At 43.0% G+C, this 21,347-nt stretch overlaps 1 protein-coding gene across 3 annotated transcripts in view; it reads left to right on the top strand.

Annotated features, from left to right (window-relative positions):
- The window catches only part of LOC118232073 (catenin alpha-2), a 317,807-nt gene that overhangs the window by 125,779 nt on the left and 170,681 nt on the right, over nucleotides 1-21,347 (top strand). For all 3 annotated transcript variants that reach the window (XM_035426637.1, XM_035426638.1, XM_035426639.1), the window contains one exon: nucleotides 6,526-6,729. In XM_035426637.1, coding sequence (XP_035282528.1) covers nucleotides 6,526-6,729 — 204 coding nt within the window. The remainder of the gene's footprint in view (nucleotides 1-6,525; nucleotides 6,730-21,347) is intronic.

The following is a 21,347-nucleotide window of genomic DNA, read 5'->3' as shown; positions in this document are numbered from 1 at the left end:
ATTTCTTTTGTTGTAAGATACATTTTATATTGACTATTTTTTTGTATATTTATTATCACAGTGCTTGAGAATTAAGGTTTCTTGGGTTTTTTGTTTTCCAGTGTAACATTTTTCTGAATGCCAAGGTGTGCAATTTAGAATTTATTTAAATGGGACGCCTTAAGTTTTTATTAAGTCTGTTTTTGGAATGTATTTTCAAAGTTCTAAATCAGTGTTCGAGAACTCCATTGCTTTCAGTTAGCAGTAGTGGTTGTTGAATCAGAATTTTAAATATTCCTATTTACTAATTAACTTTGTGTAACTTTTGTTTCCAGGATGTGTTTTAATTAATATAAAATAGTCAAATGGTCAAAGGACGCATTTCTCAGGGTTCTCTGTTCGCCACCCTGTCACGGAATGGATCTCGCATCAGTTTATGCAAAGTTATTTAGGGGCGAAGTTGACTTTTCCTTCTCAACATGAAACATTTGCCTTTTTTATTGACCCCCCCCCCCCCCTTCCTCTCCCCCCCTCCCCCCCTCCCCCCATCAATTAATCTGCATCAGTGTAAAGAGCCGCACGGCTGCGCAAAAAGCGTTTTTGTCGCATTTAATTACTCCGGCAGTCGTCCGCGGAGTCTCATGTGTAGAACCTCTGTGGGCCGAACCCGCTGCTTCTGCAGCATGTCAGCCGCCGGGGTCATGAAACACAGACAGAGGAGAGGGGAGGGAAAACAATACGCCTCTTTTTCTATTTACATATATTTCCTGGTCTTGAAGGATCTGACTTTACCGTTTCTCTCTCTCTCTCTCTCTCTCTCTCTCTCTCTCTCTCTCTCTCTCTCTCTCCCTCCCTTTGTGTGTGTCTCTCTCTCTCTCTCTCTCCGTTCATATGTAAAACAATATTAGGGCTTGAGTGGGGAGTCGTCTCCCAGCATGGCGATTGTTTACCCCCGGTTGCCGACGGCGACAGCAGGAGCGGCTTCCGACATGAATGCGTCGGTGATTTCTTCCCCCCCCCACCCCCCCCGCCGCCGCGTCGACCTTTTGTCCTTGACTTTCATCAAGTTGCTCGGCTCTCCTCTCCGGCACTGTCACGGGGGGAATGGCCGGTATCCGTCAAGGGAAGCAGGAGGCCGTTGCGCTACCAACATTTGTCCAAAAACCCTAAATGTGTTTGGGTGCTTTGGCTCTATATATAGACAGAACGGTGAAATGAAAATCGAAAGAGTCATCAATAATAAACGGTGACGGCGAGTGGCAGCTAGGTGAGCGGCTCTGTCAGGGTTGGAAACCTCCCTCTTTCTCTTAATTCCCCGCACATCGCTGTCTGAGTCACGCCGGTGTGCTCGGAATAAGAATCGGGTAAGATCCTTAAGGGCTCGGCTCTTCTCCTGGAGAAGAAGTCCTCAAAACGATCTGGCTTTTTTCATGCGCTCGCGAGCATTTCTCTTCTTAAAAAAAAAAGAAAAAAAAAAAAAAAAAAAAAAGAATCAAGGTTTTGATGTGTTTGCGTTTGCCTTTAATCTCCGATGTGAACTTCTTCTGTCCAAAGTGCACTCTCCAGACAGTGCCTTATTAGATTTTGCTGTCCTTAAAGCTGGAGTGGTTTTTAACTTTTCAAATGATGAGAGATAATCTTTAAGCAGCTCCTTCAAACCAGACGTGCACTACCGACAGAAGATAAAATATTTTTTTATTGAGAGTTGATGCCACGTCTCGGTGAACTATTTTGGCTTCAAAAACATCTTATCAGACAAGGATCTTGACCAATTCACGATGCGTGAGTGCCTGAGAAAGAAAGGACTGCTATGATGATCAGATCGGGAGAGAGATGTGTTTTCACTGTCATCATGTGATTTCATAGTCTGGTTGTATCTGGACTTTGAGCTTCTCACAGCTAATATAGCCATTGATTTGTCTTCACATGTTTACCCTGAGCTTTAAATTTAACTGACAACACCGGCATCGCAAATGCCGTTGGAATATGCTATGTACTATAGCAGACTTGTGTTACAAAAATTCTGCAACCAACACAATTCTTGACTGCACACTGTTGCACACTGTCCGTGCTGTAATCCATCATTTATCCTTAATTTTGATTGACAGTAAAAGAACCCGTTAACGGTAACTTTGAAATATTATTATTATTTAATAATTATTTATTTTTTACCAGGTTGGTATAGGCCCATATGATGGATTCTCCGGGCATTTCTCAGACACTCAGAGAAAGTGGAGGATTTTTTTTTTCTGTGTCACTTCTGCTGATTATGAGTGGAAGTGAGGACAAAGCTCGGCCCGCATGCAGGGCATAACACCTGTGTCCTTGGTGCGTCTGTTGAAAATGTCACTGCTGTTCAGACACAGAAGAATACGCGGGCCAAGGTTGGAAATTATGAAGCTCATTTTTTTCAAAAGAACACAACCAATCATGTAGCAGCAACTGCCTTTTTACCAAAAAGAGCCTGCAGAGTTCTGGAAAAACTTTCTTGTGGACAGATGAGACCAAGATGTGATGGCAAGAGCAAAGTGTGGAGGCCAAAAGGAATTTCCCAAGACCCTAAGCACCCCCCACACCTGTGGATCTATGGAGCTCGCTGTATTTGTATATAATGAATGTGATCACTAATATGAAGTTTTGTGTCCCTTTATGTCAAGAGTGCTTGAGTGTGGCGAATAGGAGCTGCTCATAAGGAAATGTAGGCCAGTGTGTGACGCCAGGACAAAATTAGGCACACCTAGAACTATCCATTAATAACCTTACAAGTTCATAGGGGATGTGCGTCTATACCCACTGTCCCAAATACCTGCTCCCTATTGGAAAGCGATACTTGTACTTTTTTCCACAGCGTGTCTTTGAAAGTAGGCGATATTTTCAACCCCGTTTTTCTACCATATCTCATTATTCAAAGTATGACAAATAACCTTTTATGATGCACGATTATTTCTAGCGTTTTTATAGTAATTGAGTAACTTGTTCTCCCGCCGAGTGGTTGAACAGACAGATCGACATATTGAACCCCATAAATGCGCTGTCTAATGGGGAATACTTCAATACGTAATAGATGATGGATGGGGACTGTACTCTGTTGTTTCACGAAGCAAACTAACGGCCACAAGCTGCCTGCCGGTTGGCTGATAATCTGATGCATGCAGACTCTTATGAGCCTCGCAGCGGTATTGTCAATCATGTCATTTCATCAGACTAAGACATCATGTACTAAACTGCATCTGTTTGTAATTAGAATACAATCTGTCCTTGGCTAAACCTACAAAAAGTCTGTGTCATCAGGCTATTGAATCCATTCAGGCTCAATGTCATCTATTGGACTGATGAAGCTGTATTTCATCAGGCTGTTGAAGCTCTGTGTCATCGAGCTATTGAAGCCAATGCAAAAACTAACATACAAAAAAAACAGAAAAACAGATGATTTTTTAGTTATCTGAGTATCATGGCATCAAACCAGCATCATTTGTCATATCACTCCATGGCTACTGTTAATTCAGTTGTCATTCTAAAAATTTCACCTTCCAGACTGCTGGAGGTCATAGTTCATGGCTACTTCTAATTCCACTCATGCCCCTTTCGCTGAGTTCTCGCTGTAATGACGGTAAACGATTTTGAGGGAGTATAGATCCTGTTCCTAAATAATGCAAACGCAGGTATGATTTCGCTAAACAGTATGTAGATTGAAGGCGTTGCGAATCGATGCGTGACATTGTGAGCAAATGTGAGTGTATGAAATGAATTATGCAATATTAATGTTTTAGATTTTGTCAATATTGGATTTTAAATACAGTTCTCTCGTGTTCTCTGTTCTACTAAGGCTTCACCAAATAGTTTCATTGGGTACCCTACCGTGTACAAATCCTTTCTCCTACGCCTGTCTTTATGGGGTGAGGGATGTAAACTAGATTGCGGTCTCCCTAATCAGGGGATTACATACTGTGTGTGCGAGTAATGTACTGCATATGCAAAGGAATTCCTGTGATATTTTACTAGACACAAGTAAAGTGATTATTTGAAATACTTGGAACACTTTAGGCATCAGGGCTGCTCTTGCTTTGTCTAATTGTACATTTAGATTTTTTGGGGGAGTTGTAGGCATCCGCACAGTTATTTTAAAAATGAAATAGACATCTCATCCCCTGGATGGGGCAGTAAACCGAGGCCCTGACTCACTGTGGGCTGTAAGTCCCGTGGCACTCTGTGAAAGAGCAGGGGTATTAAACCCTGGTGTCCTGGCCGAACTCCCACAGAATCTGGCTCTGTAACAGACCCCCTAATCACACCTGGTATCAGATTGGCTGCACAATCCCTTGCATTTCCACCTGCTTTGATTACCCCCGGTGGTCACTGCAAAATACAACCGAGTTCTCAGTTGACCTACCTGGGAAAAAAAAAAAAAAAAAGTTGTCTGAAATATATGTTGCTGTCGAGTACTTTATTTTAAGCTTTAGAGAAATACACAGCAGCGTGCAATCAGAAACAAATGACATTGTTAAGCTCATGATTTTTTCCATTACACCCCAGAAATGAAGTGCGGTAAAGCAATATGAATCTAATAATTTGCTTTTTTTAAATCACCGTGGCAACAGCAGACAGCTGAACATTCCAAATCCAACAAACATGCAGTATTTTAGGCCTAGGCTCACTCAGCATACATATATGTACTTAACATTGTCCTTAACACAGGTCACAGCTAATGCAACATACACATTATTGCGCGTGTGTGAGTGTAAAAATGCCACACCAATACTCAGTTTTTATTCTCCTTTGGAGATAATAAATGATATATTTTGCAGCGTATAAAACTGAAAGACGGCGGTGATCCTGTTCTGTATTAGGATGGTCCATAAAACCGAGGAAAGGCTTTAACAGAAACCTTGAAACCAACCTTGAAGGTCACCTTAGCGCTGCTCTGGCTTGTTTTCCCACAAAGCCATCTGTTGTCACTAATTCTTTGCCAAATGCAGTCGCTTTTATTTTGTTTCCAAATAATATATTTTTTTGTCCGTATTTTTACTTTTCTCGGTTTTTTTTTTTTTTTTTTTGGTGAACGGACCAGTTACTTTGGTACATTTGGAAAGTTCTTAGTGAAAAGTGTACTTTGTATACTTTTAAAAATTGTGGCATTTTCTGGTATTAAAAAAATATGTAGAAATAATGCAAGCAAGTGTATATTTATACATTTTTTGTGTTTCCCCCCTATTTTGGTATAACAATCATTTATTGATGAGATCCAAACAATTTTCACCTGTACCCGAGCATTAAGTTTTATATTTGTTGAATGATACTTTTCAACATTTAAAAAAAAAAAAAAAAAAAAAAATTTGATTCCATGGAGCATCTTATTTCATGAAACTCAGCGATCTCTCCAACCTTCAAGTTCATCTTTACTTTCATACTCTTTAACTGAACCCCTTACCTGTCCTAATTCAATTTCTGTGCAATCTCTATTCAATTAGAGAACAGGAAGATCCATCTTGTGGATCATATTAGCGTCACTTTGTGAAGTAAACAATGTCACCAGGAAGGCACAGACACCGTCACCGTTCATTATCCAAAAATGGAGATAGACTTACGTGAACCCTTCCCGAAAATGCAATTACAAACATTCGCTAGGGCAAATGTGTGCTGCAGTACAAACATGAACAAAGTTCTCATATTGAATTATACCACCGGTTCATAAACGAAACCTTATCTTTGACTCGTAGCATTGCCGAGTCATTCCATTATTTGATAAATGAAAACCTGTTTTAAATTACGCTGTTAAACTTGTCCGACATGCGTTTGGGGGAAAAAAAATGCCACCTCTATCACTTCACCTGCTCGCCCAGTCACATCTGTTTTTCCTAAATCTGCCCTAAATGCATTTACCCCTGGATTTTGAAAATGAGAGCAAAAAGAAAATTAAAAAATAAATAAATAAAATAACTCACCTGCATGTCTGCCAGAATGTTTATTTTATTCACCTAGAGCAGATTCAGGGGGAGTTCGGTAATGACTGTTGGTCCAGTGTGACCTGCCTTGCCTTGTACTGTAAGACGGGGTAATTAGTCCCTGAGAATTACCTGTCCTGGATAGTCTGGGGCCATTGGCTTGATGTGTGGAGCGCTTTCTGACAGTTAATTGTGTTAACGGATGTCCGCCAGTGTCTAATTAGGCATTGATTGCTATATTTTCAATACAGTGAGACCAGTACAGGACTGAGGCTTAGGGCAAGAGCAAAGCTAGCTTTATGCCTCTCTGTGGTAATGGCAGTCTGTTTATATACTCTATATATATATATATATATATATTATTTTTTTGCTCCGTTTGCTCTTTTCGCTCTTTGCCACTTGCCTCTTGCCTTGCCATTCTGTGAAGTATTTTTGTGACAGTTCCCTGTAAAAATTGATTTGAATTGTATATATACAGTATATCCCCGATCCCTGTGCAGCCGATTTCACCCAGACCTCCGCGTCCTGATTCGAGTTCCCCTCTTCCTCCTCCTCCTGACCCTCCTCCTCCTCCTCATCTTCCTCCTCTTCCTCTCTCTTTCAGAACAAGATCGTTCTGGACCCGCTGACGTTCACCGAGGCGCGGTTCCGGCCCTCGCTGGAGGAGCGCCTGGAGAGCATCATCAGCGGCGCGGCGCTGATGGCGGACTCGTCCTGCACGCGCGACGACCGGCGCGAGCGCATCGTGGCCGAGTGCAACGCCGTGCGGCAGGCGCTGCAGGACCTGCTGAGCGAGTACATGAACAATGTGAGTGGCTTCTCCTCCTCTCCCCCCCCCCCCAACCCCCCCAACCGACGCCGTCCAGCAGGCCCTGCTGAGCGAGTTCATGAACAATGTGAGTGGCTTTCCCCCGCCCCCCCCCCCCAAACCCCCCAACCCCCCAACCGACGCCGTCCAGCAGGCCCTGCTGAGCGAGTACATGAACAATGTGAGTGGCTTTTCCTCAACCCCCCCAAACCCCCAACCCCCCCATGTCCGGCTCTCTCGTCTCGACCGAAACTTCCCCCTGCCCCGCGGGCAGACCGGGAGCTTCTCCTCTCCCCCCCAACGCCCCCCCCCCCCCCCCCCCCCCCCGCAACCTCCACCTGCCCCTCGGGCGCGGACCCAGGGGGCAGCAGATATTAATGAGCAGGAGCGAAAAAAAAAAAAAATTAATTTCCCTTTTTCACTTAGCGGCCGGTTTTTTGATTGTCTGGTCCGGGGTGCGCGGCGTGCCGATTTCATTGACCGTCAGGTGGTTTGGGAAATGCCGGGGTTTAGCCTGTGGCTGCAGAGCTCGCGGCTCACTCGCATAGACTGAGAGGGCTGCAGTCTGTGTGCTGTAGTGCCTGCTAGTGGACTGAAGGCAGAAGTAGGGGAGGACTGTCGAGATGAGGGCTGGATCCTAGTCCACCTCCTACAGTCTCAATCTCCAGCTTCCTGGGCTCCTGAGAATACCACCTGCCATACTGCCCCAGTGAGAAAAAGGCCCAATCCTGATGTCTAGATGGGGTGTAAATCTAGGCTGGGAGACGTTTTGACATAAACAAACTAGGTTAACCCCAATATAGCTCAGGTTTTACCTGGATATTTTACCTGGATATCGCCTGGCTAGATCCTATTTGACTAGAAAGTGTTCACTTTTCAACAAAAAGGTTTTCACCTGAATGACTAGACTGCATTTCACCGACTTTTCAACCAACTTTTCAACACATAAAATGTTCATTGGGGAGTCAGTCCGCATACCGCAGGTTTTGGAATTGGAGCTCGGGGGAGCGGGCCTTCACAGAAAGAAGAGAGAGTTAGGGGGCGGATTTGGATCGAACCATAGACCAAAAATCCTTCCCGTCAGCAACAGGTGTCAGACTTAAAGTATTCCCAGTTATTTCTTCTTCTTCTTTTTACAGAATGTATTTTAGAGTGGTGATCTTGGGACTAGTCATCGATATTTGAGGAGACACATGCACGTTGCATTTAGACAAAAGTTTCACCTAAAAACAACAAAGAGAGGAGGAACTGCCATCTTAGACACTGCTTGTGTGGGGGAAGTAAACACAAGAGACAAGTAAAAAAGAGGAATGCATTTTCAATACCCTTTTTTTACGAGTCCTTTGTACACCACTGTAATGAATTATATAACAGGGTCTGCTTGACCAAAACATAGACTTTGTTTTTACCACCTTGACTGAAAGCACACCAGAGATATTAATGATTTAAACCAGTGATCCTCACAAAAAATCTATTGGAATTATAGCACATTTAGGCAATTGCAAAAACATTAATGCATTCCTACTGATGTTTATTATATTATTTTTTCAGTAAAGTGAATGTAACCTTAGACTGGAGTACACACCATTAATCACCACAACCCCTGTTCTGTTGACCCTTAAGATATCAGTGTCGTCTGCAGCGTCCAATGCTGTTTGCAGTGATTGTTTCTGATGGTAATCCAGTGCATTTGTTGGGGATTGTCCATTCTGGCAGAATTTGCGTGAGTGGGATGTAAACTAATCGTATTATTATGTGGAATGCAGAGTGTAATTATAATTATTTGTCTGGACGCTGAGAGATGATACGTCTAAATCCAGTCTCCTCGCTGTGTGAAGACGCTGGAGATGAGTTTAATGCACAATGCACAATGCCGGTGACGTGTCCATATTGGCTACCTTCTTTGGCATCAAATAACAGGATTGCAAAGTGGTGCGGACGGCTTTCGGTTGTGTTCGGTACAGTGTATCCATGGTTATTATTGTAGAGTATTATCGTTTGTACTGCTGGTCAGAATTTTTCCAAAACTTCCCACTACTGCAAGCCAGATCCCTTCTCCCCAGCCCCAACCCCCACAAAAAGAAAGCTGCAGTTGAGGGACTCTAAGAAGCCCCTGGCAATCCAAGTTCACAAGGAGCAAAAGCAGAATTATTGTAATGGAGGACAAACTTAAATAGGCTGTAACTAGATTAGGCTCACAGGGATGGGAACAATTGAACCTGCAGCTTTTATGTTCTGGTAATTTTGCTAACTGCATTGAAATAACAGGGCACTGTTTCTTAATCTGTTTGCTGGCGTGTGTGTGTGCGTGTGTAATAGAATGAGATGAGACAATGCCTGACAAATGTAAGGAATATCAACTAGCCGGCCCCCTTGACACGAGCAGCACTTACGCCGAATCCGACAGGTTTCGGGGACAGAAACGATCTCTGAAAACCGTCGGACCACAGCCGGGAATCAAAACGTGGGGGGCGGGGGGTGGGGGGGAGTGTTGGGAGTGTCTTGTCTCGCCACCCCCCCCCCCCCCCCCCCCCCCCCCCCCCCCCCCCCCCAACCGGTTTCAATCGTTCAGGCTCCTCTTTTGGAAAGGTTCTGTGGGGCTGCACAAGGGTAATCAATGCGGTAGTTGGCGATAAATTAGGTTCAAGTGACAGCGGAATGTCCATATCTGTCTGGGGTCCGGTGAGCGGTGATTGGTGACAGCGGCCCCCCTGGTTCCCGGATCAGTGCTGAATCATCAGAATTGGCTGATTTAGTCGCGGCAGGCGGGACAGGGCGATCTATCAATTGATCTGCAGCGTAATGCATCGCCGGCCCCGTCCCGGCGAGCCGACGGAGAGCCGGGCCACGGTGGGGGGGCAGTTGGGGGGGGGGGGAGGGAGGGCCGTAAACAGGATTTAGGGAGTGGGATTGCGGAGTTTAATCTTGCAGTTAGCGGGACATGGAACATAATGGCTGGCGGCCATTTTGCGGAGACAGGTGCCTATCGTTCAGCCCGGCGGCGGGTGACACGAAGGCTCAATTATGACCCGGCGACGCGAGGCCTGCTGGGCACCTGGGTGACACATCTCACTTCAGCCTGAGGGATGCCAGTGAGCCAGTGCCGGGGTGGTCAGAGCAAAAGACCTCGGTGATGATGTCACCAGTCGGAGTGATGTCACTGTACATCGGTGCATCACTAGGGTGAGCGGCAGTGTAGTTGTAATGGGTAAGGAGGACCTAAAGGTCACATGTTTGATTCCCAGGAAGGACACTGCTGTTGTACCCTTGAGCAAGGTACTTAACCTGCATTGCTTCAGTATATATCCAGCTGTATAAATGGATGCAATGTTAAAAAAAAAAAATGTAATGTAAGTCGCTCTGGATAAGAAATGTAATGTAATTTTTTGCATGGGGAATGTTTTTTTTTTTTTTTTTTAAGTGAAAAGCAGATGAATGGAGGGCAGATTGGTGCATGTCAGAGCAGTGTCGTCCTGGGAGGTTAGCGGGATACAAAGAATTTGGGCACTGGGGCTGGGGGGGGAGGGCAGGAAGTGGCAGATGTCCTGCTGTCTTCCTAGACGCGGGGCATCTTGTAGCTCTGCACCACATTCCTCCTATTCCCATCCCAGTCCATCTGGCGGACCTGCAGGCCCCGGCCAACGCAAATAAGAATTAGCACAGGCCTGGCCGTTATTTATCTGACGGTCAATACCTCCTAACTACAACATGCGCCCGCTGCAAACTAATCGCCTCTGCCGTGCCAACGGAATTTTAAAGGGAAAAAAGCGTTCGCCCAATAACAATAAGTGTGTAACGGCGACTCCGATGCTAGAGCTGATGCAGTTATCTGTGTGAGTCAGTTAAAGCTCGTCTGTTAATGCGCTATGCATTCGCATTCTGGCTAATGCGCTCGTGTAAACGCGACAGGAAAGACGACAGGTTTTTTTGTGGGAAAATAACGCTCAGCCATTTTGTCTGATCGAAAACAAATCCAATATGCGGTGACATGATTGAATGGCTTCGAGATGTTTACCTGAAGAATAACATCTGAACTGATGAGAAGCTATTTATCACTTGTCTGAGACATTGTTCTGTGTTCACTTATTTGCCACAATCGTTTCTCGCTACTGTTTTGCCTCAAAGGAACACGAACTCTCATGACAAAGCTGATATTATCTCAAATTCAAGAAAATAACAATGTGTGCTTTTGACTGTCTCCAAAAACTGTGCCACAGACACAAAATCAGAACCATTTTCTCAATTTTCTCAGCATTTTTTTCAATTTATTTTTTAAGCTCTGAATAAGGCTCTATGTCTCTCTATCCAACACCTCAAATGAATCTCCTGTCGTTCCCCGTTCTCCTTTATACCACTCTGCTTCTATGTAATAGAGTCCCAGTGAATGGGAACGGCAGCTGCTATTTTGTCCTGTTTCATCTGTACAACGATGAGCCTACGGAGATTTAGGAGCAAACCGATGGATGCTTGATAATGTCATAGCAACCATGGAAAACAAAGGAATCGTAGCAAGGACCGAAACTATCTATAGATATTGTGAGTTTCAGTCGCAAATTTCAAGTTAACCCTGTCACACTCAGAGTACACATCAGCCTCTCTACATGCAGAAATACAGCCGAGATCCTTTTAAAATGCTTTCATTCGCTTTGCAAAAACTCCCAGGTTGGTTGTGAAGATACACCAGTCTGTCTGCTTTCAGTGTGATGAACAGCTCTGCTCTGTTATAGGTTTACAAAAACACCCTGTGGTGGTGTTAGCCCCATATAAACACTGCTTAAGGTTATTCAGTTGGGTTCTTTAAAGAATCTTTCCAACGATGTACTGATAGAGAACAAAAAATGAAGTGTTCCAGCAGTGAAGAGTTCTATACGCTTCTTGTTGGGTGCTTTGCCCTGGCTTTGCTTGAGTGCACTCAAATCCTTTGGAGGGGGCCCGGTTGATGTCAGTCTTTACGTAACTGCTCTGAGTGATCGTCTTCACCCCCCCCCCACCCCCCCTGTTGAAGCACATCTTTCCGGTAGCACCCACAGAGCCCAGGCAATCATCCTGCGGTTTAAGGACCTTCTCAGTCACCGGATTTGAACCCATTCACACATTTATGGAACATTCCAGACTGTTAAATGTGCATTTCCTACTCTCATCGGTAAGAGTGTGTCATATGCTTGCAGAATTGCTGAGTTTTTGCCTGCTATTGAAGGCTGCAGCTCATGGTCCTGGTCAAAGACCTTGTTGTTGTGGTTTGAGAAAATTTCTAAGTTGAGTTTTTGGTTTTTCCTCAGTCCAGATCGATTTCAGAGTAAAACAAGATGTTTTATTGAGCTCTGCGCTTTGTAGATGATTCATATTTTAAAAGGTAAAGCTCACATCCATTTCTTTGCTACGTGAAAAGAGTGACGTACGGTACAAAAGACAAAACACTATCAACTTAATGTTTTTACTTCAGAAGTTGCGAATCATGTCCACACAGAACAAATAGTTCAATAAATACAGATTCCAAGTTGTAAATTATTCATTTCCAGCAGTTTGTGAAATAAATGAAATGAAAAGTGCTCCGTATGATTTGTTTCGTTCCTATAAATAGTAGCCTGGTTGTTGGGGTGACAGAGTGTGCAGTTAATGTGCTTTCATCAGTGGAAATTCCAGTGGTCAGAAAGTAATAGTCCTGTCATGTGTTTCTTCCACCCGTGAACTTCGCCAACTGATTTTACTAATTAGCTCTACCTCCTGGCTGAAGAACTGTGCTAATTAGCAAATCCAGGTGATTTGAACAAAATACTGGGTAGGACTTTTACTTTTGTGAATCTGGATTTTTTTTTTTTTTTTAATCTCTGTGTGCTTTAGATATCTAAAAAAGTTAGCTGCCTCCCCAACCCAGATGCACCTGACGCAAGTCCCTTCCAGCTTCAACACTAACGAGCTGGCAAAGTCCAAACAGAGTTATAAACAGACTGACCTCACGTCTTCGGTTCAGAATCCCCCCTGCCTTGGCTTGAGTCCTTCTGGCGTTCTGTCTTTCTGAAAAAGGAACAAAACGAGGAGGCCTTGTGGCAGGGTCAAAAAAGGTCAGCGGACTCTCGACCCGTATACAGATCCCGCTGGGTAGCCGGGGGTTTGAACCCTCGCCATGACACCTCCTGTGCTTAGTGATGGACTGACCCCACCTCGGTCCGTAACCCTTTCTGCTTTCCCCGTGTCTGAATACAGCAAAAAAAAAAAAAACATAAAGGAGGGTAGTCATTCTACTGCAGCAATGTATTTTAAGCCCTTTTTGTTAGAAGTCTTGACACATTCTCTGTACCATATCTGTACAAATGCATCCTAATCAGCAGTTAACATGTTTTAAAATTATTAGCATCTGACTGATATGTGACAAGTGATTCATTTGAATAACCACAGTATTTGACCCGTCTTTTTTTTTTTTGTTGCATTGATTGATGTATTATTCTTTTTTGATTTATAACATGCGCTGCACTGTTCAGAGCTAGCCGAAGAAATCCATTGTTTTTGAGGAAACGATATCCGTCTCTTTCCCAGAAATGTATTATAAAGTGCTGCAGTCACTGGCAGAAGCGTCTGGTGACAGAAATAACTTTTCTTCATTTGTAACGTGACACAAGAAAAAAAAGAAGAAGAAGAAAAAAAAACCCCTCTACTGCAGAGGCACTAAAATGCCTTCAGATTCCAAAAGAACAACTGTTTGCGTGAGACATGAGTTATGGGGCGCCTCGTTTGGCTGGAGGAATAAGTGTCAAGCCCGGAAAGTCTAATGAAATTGAAGGGCAGAAATCTGCTCTAAAAGATACAGATTTGTGTTATGAATGATCCGCAGAAAGCACAGAAGCCCGTCATTATGGAAATTGTGATGATGATGACTCTGCATGAAAATACAATCAGTCAAGGGTGCTCATTTATTATTCATTTAATTATTCAACGCTGTCTTGTCTGAAACGGTTGAAGCACGGTGTTTAAAGTTTAATGCACACCGGCACACAGGAATTCATATTTCTGTATTTTACGTGGTGTTGTAATGCCGTGTTGAAAAGGTGATGATCCTTAATGTGCACCCTGCGTACCTTAGACCTACGCTTGAAAGGTGAATTGTTTAAAGAAAAGACGATGAATGCTAGAGGTAGAAAATGAAAACTAGTATATAGAAAAATATCAGAATGTGGGATGACAATATTAAAATTTTACATGGAGCTTTACTTAAACTCACTTATATTTAGAACAGAATAAATAAATATTAGTTTTAGTAAAATACAGGCAGCCAGGCAAGTACTGGGCAGAAGTGCACTCAGACACAGATTGCCAGTTCACCATAGTTATGACTAAGCATGGCTGTTTTTTAACATTTCATTTTCAAGGTGAAAATCCTTCATAGTCTACTTTTCATTGCGAAGGTATGTAGTTTATCTGACTTTGGTGGGTTGTCTAACTTTACCGTTGCCTTAGAAAGCAACATTAGTAAAAATACATTGCTTGCTCTGAGTCTTGTACTCAAAGAGCATCTCTCCATTTCTTGTCTGAATGCTAAATGAGGTTAGAACTACAGGCGGTTGGGTCCTGTGAGCTGTTTTAGGTGCCATTTGAGAAAGGATGAGTATGTAGTTTATCTGCTCACAGACACACACACACACACACGCATGCACGTGCACACACACATACATGCACACATGCACACACCCTCCTTCCCTCCCACACGCACACACACACGCTCTCTCTCTCTCACACACACACACACACACACACACACATGCACGCGTGCACACACCCACCCACCCACGCACACACACTCACACACACCCACCCACCCACACATACACACAAACATGCCCACACTTTTTCAAATGTGATTTAAAAGTTCACGAGAAAGCACATTACAGTTATATTGAATCTTCTCCCCTTCTCAAAACCCAAGCAGACACATCGTTACATCCCATCGTCTGGTTTTGTGTCCTTGTCTGTGTACTGGCCTTTAATGTGCTTGGAATATGTTTTTTCGGAGTACCAGCGACAGGCCGTTTGCATTCAGCCAATAACGCCTCTCTGTTCTGCCTCCCTTTAAAATGGAGCACAGGATGCACATTGAAACTCTCTCCAGCACCCCTGTCTGTAACTACACAAGCCTTTACGGAGACGGTGAGATTAATCGCAGTTGCATTGCTCTATTAGGCAAAGTCATATTAGGAGATGAGATAGAATTAACCAGAGACGTATTAATGCCATAATGCCTCTTAGAACTGGTTGCCTATTGCATTAAAGTGCTCCACTTACCGACACTTAGAGCAATCTGCTCAACGGAAACAAACACGATTGACACTGATAGGCAGGTCATGCTTTGGAATCAAGCGTAATTGTGTTATCCGGGGGGGGAGGCTATAAATATCAGTGCTGCCCATAACTGCATTGGCCATAATGGCCGTGTTCGTTTTATGAATGCAGAGTGAATGAGTGCCTTTTGAGACGGTGGCCCGAGTACCCATGTGCGGATGTCGCCTGTTTGCAGAACCGGGAGGAAAATGTCCTCTTTGGGGAAAAGAGAAAGGAGCGGAGAAAAGGCCGTGTTTGCAGGAGAGGATAATCCCTCAGTGCCCACGCTACGCGGGGGGAGCCTTGTGTGGGGTTTCGCCCCAGCGGAACAGAGAGTCAATTTAAAGTGAAGCTTTGTCTACCAGCTGTGACACTACAAGGACCAAAATGCCATTCTGAAGTGGTTTCACTGCAGCTACATACAAATGAGCTCGCGGTCCGTGCCACAGTCACGACTAGCAAGGCTAGACTTGACCTTTCACTTTTAACTTTTTTGATTTATGGCATCGGCGCTCAAATATTCGTCCATTAGTTTGCAGAATGTGAATGCTGAGTCATGTCCTGTACTGTAAGTGCTGCGAAACTCAATGACATTAGATTTTGGTGACCTTAATATAACAGTATGTTGTGGACTTTCGATGCTGCTCACTGATAAGTCTAAAATAAAAAATACATGAACTGCATGTTGGGAAATGTAGTTCGGTACAGCAAATAAATTATGTGATAAATCAAGATAAATCAAAGTGTGTAGCACGGTTGCCTTGCAGGAAGGTCCTTGGTTCGAATCCCAGCCTGGGCCTTTCTGTGTGGAGTTTGCATGTTCTCGCTGTGGCCTTGTGGGTTTCCTTCGGGTACTCCAGTTTCCTCCCACAATCCAAAGACATGCAGGCTAGACTAACTGGAGAGTCTGAATTGCCCCTAGGTGTGAGTGAATAGTGTGTGTGCCCTGAGTTTGGGGCTTGATGGAAAGTCTATGTGTGTCTGAAGGTTGCACAAGTCTTTATTTCATGCTGTCCAGGACAAAATGGCCACCTTGTCATAGGCACTGAGAGGAAACAAGCACACCATGTATTTTCCACAGCATAGATGTATTTACGGCTGCCCTCAAAATAGGCCAGCTCCCCGTCACCTCTAAAGTGTTTCAAATGGTATGCTTGGGACTCACTGACTTTTACTCATAGGAGAGAACACAGTGATTTTGACGAGTCGCATTAAAGCTGTGCTTTAACCGGAAACATCAGTAAAGAACCCGATTACATCAGCCATTGCTCTATTATAAAATGCAGTATGGCCACTGCTGTGCGATAGCTCTGATTTAATATGGGAGTAAATCTAGTTAGCGGTATTGCTCATCAGTGCCTGAACAGACACTTTTCCCATTGTTCTTATCGAGACAATGGATACCATCTGCTTTAATGTGTATTCCTTTGGCTGTTAGTGCTTTATCTCACTCTTCTCAGTCACCTTCCTTTTTCACCACCCAGTTTATTGCCTGTGGTCAGTGAGCGTTAAAGACAACAGTGCACTCTTCTTTTAAAGGCTTAATCAGTTGTGTTGCCCAAGAATTGTGGATACCGTTGAAACACAGGCATCAATGATTGGAGGATTTGTATATCCATTTACTTATCAACTCAAATTAACTACGCACATGAAGACACACAAAGTCAGGCAAACAATGAAGTTGTGCTATGTCTGAAACCTTTGAAGTGTTTTTGGAATGTTTTTTTTCCTTAAAATTCCATGTCAGTGTTCTAGAACCCTCAGTAGTGATTGTTATATCAGCATTAGAAAGTTCAGTCAAGAACACTCCCATCACATATTTGTCATCTTACACGTTGAAGGGTTAAGGAGAAGTCACAGCCGCAGAAAGAAGTTTAAGGCAAATGTAGAAGTTGTCTGATCTCATTATTATGGGCCTTGTAAGAGCCGTCCAAAAATAAAATGGTAAATGAGATGATGCTAGCCCACTGGGGCTGGAGGCTTCGATGGGGCCCGCAGTTGCTCTCTGTCGTGTTTCATCACCTATGGGGCTGGCTGCAGATTGGCAGCTGGTCTGAGCCCAGGTAGCGGAACACGGCGAGCCCATGAATTCCTCAGGTGCAGCAGAAGGGCTAAAAAACAGATGTGACTCAGCGATGTGGATTAGCTTGAGGGTATAGCCGGGTACAGCAGGAACATTCGCTGACCCCGGGCCAGACCAGCTGAGGAAAGCATTGGTGCTGCTCTGCTGTACGGTCTCTAAAGTCCAGGAAGAAACAGAAGCGAATGTCTAGCAAATGAAGTAAGAACAAGTTTTCTGGCAGCTTTCAGGACTGAGTAGCAGACTATACTGAGTTCTGGGTGTGTTTAATTTGATTGTCTACTCTTATTTGGCCCTGCGATAGATTGGCGGCCTGTCCAGGGTGCATTCCTGCCTCTCGCCCAGTGCATGCTGGGATAGGCTCCAGCACCCCCCGCGACTCTGACCAGAATAAGCGGGTACAGATAATGGATGGGATGAATGGAAGGAGGGATGCTCTTATTAGTGTGTGTGCACAGTGAACTTGAGAAGGAGCAGGGATGGAGAGAGTGATGGAGAGAGCGATGGAGAGATTTTGTAGGAAAGGTTAGCACGTTAGCACTGTGTTAAGGTGTCTGCTTCTGTTCTCAAAGTCTCATTGTTGGGTCTCCAGGTGGTTGACTGTTTGATCACCCTAATGCTAAACAGAGACCTCTTTTCCCCCCGTTCCTTGGCATCCGGTACTGAGAAGCCTGCCTTTTTTGTGACCGTGTTTTTATCGCTTTCAATAACAAATAACGACAGGGGAGTGGAGAATGTTACAAATCATCGACGATGACACACATCCTTTGCATTTTGGTCGAAAAGGAAATCTGAGATGTCAATTAAAAACCCTGTCCATGCCTGCAGTGTCGATGGCCTTGCTTTGTTCGACTCTGCGGTTGTGCATTCTAAATTACCTGCATTGTGAAGAGAGTGGATTCAAAATCCATTCATATGCAAATCTTCATTAAACCCCAGCTGAATTATTGTTTTTCGGCTGACGTCAAAAAAAAAAAAAAAAAAAAAGTCTTTGCTCAGAAGGTGTTGGTTGTAAGTCGAAATCATCATTGGGTTGGCGTATACAGGGGCTAGGGGAATGCTGAAGCAGAATTAGATCAGATAAAACAAAGTTTGTTTGTAATAGACGGTGAGCCTTAAGTGTAGTTAACCGCTGGCCCTCATTAGCTAACCTATTGTAGCGGAATGTCCAATCCCAGATGGTCTGAATGTGCTGTCCCAGATGGTGGCTAGACTGTGCTGAAACCTTGAACGTGGCATTACTGAGCTATTCCATGGAGCAAGGGTTGGCAGGCAAACAGGCAGGTTGCAGCAGAATCACTGGGTGTTGCAAAATGCACTGGCGTTTTTGCTGTAAACGAGCAGAGTAAACCTAAGCAAAGCTGAACATGTCCTTGCACAGGGAGCATCCTTACAGTTACAAAAATAAAGTTTTGTTTTTCATTTTCTGTCTATCTGACTGTCTATCTATCTATCTGCCTATCAGAATTAGGAGTTCCCAGTCCTTTTTTTTTATGGAAACGGCTGAAACATCCTCCATTAATTTCAGATACAAGCACATTTTCCCTCTGAATTGCAGCAGTCACCAGTCCTAACATTATTGGGTCTGCTTAACTCTATTCCAAGTTAAAATGAAATAAACAGCTGGAGCGAGCCAGGCAATCTTATTACAACAAATACGATATTAACGTAATGCGAGCGTCTCCATTCAGGATCTGAGGATGTAAGTGAAACGTCTCTGTGCCCCAGGGGGGTGATATCCTGTTATTCGGTCTTTGTTTACAATTACATTTCTCTGCTTTTAGAGACTCTTAAATAGGCTCTTAAAATACAACCTCTGCTATTATACTGTTGTTGAATATGGACAAACACAAATGCTGTAAGTGCCTCTTCAGTCCGTACAAGCAGGATCGTCTACGGCCTAATTTTTAATTACCTGCAAGACGGTCGATTTTCTGAAACAGGGTTGTTTGCCTCTGTGGCAAAGTTAAAGTATATCTCTAAGTTTGTTAGTTAATGCCAACTGTGTACAGTTTCTGGATCTGCAGAATATTAGAAACTATTACATTTATTACTATTTAAATCTTTTAAATGCCAGTACGGTAGGGGCATTAGCTATACACCTGTATTAGTTATACACTTGTATTATGATTTTAATGGTTAAATTATATATCTGCGTGATTAAAATCCTACAAGATGTATATGCTCTTTCATCATGAGTATAATGATTAATTCCACCAGCCTAGCTGTGTGGTAATAAAAGAAACTTGAAACTTGAACTTGATAATGTTTAACTTGTGTGATAAAAAAATTCTTTAACATATTCAAACAACCTTGATGTCCCTAACAGTGTCCCACAGAATCAGTCTCACTGGATTGATTGAGCACCAGGGTTAGAGTGTATTATAGTGTAATGGACCTGTGTGTACCAGATGGTCGGTGTAGGACAGCGGTGGTTATGGCCACACTCTCCATAATCACAGTTTTAATCCCTTTTCCAGGATAGACGGTGACAGTATTAAGGCTGGGATGATTCATTCTGTCTATCTCTCCTGTGGAATAAACAGCACCCTTTGCTTTGAAGCTGACTTAGAGAACGTGGAGTAAAAAGAAAGTTATAGTATGATGGTGTGGTTCAGTGTCAGGTCATGTATGTGTAATACATACTGTACATGCAACCTGTTTCTTTTAATGTATTGTTTGCTTCTGTGTGGCACATTGCTAGGCAATAGGCTAGAATTCAGGTGACAGTTTGTGTTTATTATTACAGACTGTGGAAACCATGACTACTGTACTGCATGCTGTAGTCACCTGTTGCATTGACTTTTAGTGATTGATCAGTGATGCATGAACAGGTAAAATGACGCGAATCCTATTTGCGATAACTCTTTAAGCATCCAGATCATTTCATTTAGCCACACTTTCAGGAGGTGAAGTGTTTGCATTGAGTTGCTTTTATTTAAGTTGGGGCGAGACCTGCAGAATCATTATTGCAAAGGAGAAAAAAAAAATCTTTTAATGTTAGGTATTCGAAATGCGACCCGCAGGATATGCATTATGGTATATTCCCTGATGAAAATCCAATTTCCGTGAGAGATGGAAATGGATGTTTATGCTGATGGAATATGTAAATAGATCCTCCAATGAAATTTTCCTTTTAAGTTTTCTTAGCGGATTATTATCTATGGCATCATTCATTAAAATAGGCTCTTACAAGTACCAAGTGACAGCTAATGCAGTCTTATGCAGACCATTATGGCCAATTACATTTAAAGGGGATCTTCACCCTTATTTAATATTTAATATTACTGTATTTTATTGATCCCTCCACTGTTTGAACGTTTAAAAAAAATTAAATAAATGAAAAATAAAACTTATTGCGGCCTGTGTATGAAAAACTGTGTATGACACTTCCTGATACATTTAAATCATCTGATTGACAGCTGCTTCCTCAGCCTTCTCTTCATGTTTCTCGCATTGGGCTTCATTCACCAAACGTGCGTACGAACACATTCGATCGTAAACTGTGCGTAAGAACGTTACCAGGAACATTTCGGCATCTTTTTTTTTCTTATCTGTGTTTATGTGTTTATGTCTTATCTGTGTTTCCTTATGCTAATCACATAAACAGGATTGTGCATAAAATGTAAAAATGCAGTTTGCTGGCTCTGTTATCTTTATCTATACATTATGTTATACCATGTTTTCTAATCTCTCAGGATCAAAATGTTACAAATATCTATTACTGTGGCTGTTCTGCCTTATGGAATAAAATTTTCCATTTTTTGTTGTCTTACACTTAGGTTTTATTTAACAATAAGCATTCCATACTCCTATGGATATGTAGTACCTATGTCATTGACTGATTTCCAGAATGTTTGGCTGAAATCTTTGAAAAGTATTGCACACGATTCTGTATTTCACACAGATTCAAATTGTTTAAAAAAGCATAAAACTATGAATCTGTTATGGTACGAATATAGAATTATGCTCCAATACACCTAAGAGTGCACAGTATCATTAAAGAGCCATGTTTTTGTGTATTTTTAATATCCTAGGGGAAAGGTGAGGAGGCATTGATTTTTACTGAATTGAGAGGCGAATATAATTTCCCCAGGGACGTTTTGAAAGAAATTAAAACGTAAACAAGCACCGAAATGAGTTCTTCATGGAGAGTAGCTGGAGGATTGAACACCAAGAGGTAATGTGACTGAACACTTTCTCTAATCAAAGCAATTGCTTGCAAGAA

Source organism: Anguilla anguilla, chromosome 7 (genome assembly GCF_013347855.1).
Source record: "Anguilla anguilla isolate fAngAng1 chromosome 7, fAngAng1.pri, whole genome shotgun sequence".
Lineage (NCBI taxonomy): Eukaryota > Metazoa > Chordata > Actinopteri > Anguilliformes > Anguillidae > Anguilla > Anguilla anguilla.
This window is presented reverse-complemented; position numbering and strand designations above follow the sequence as displayed.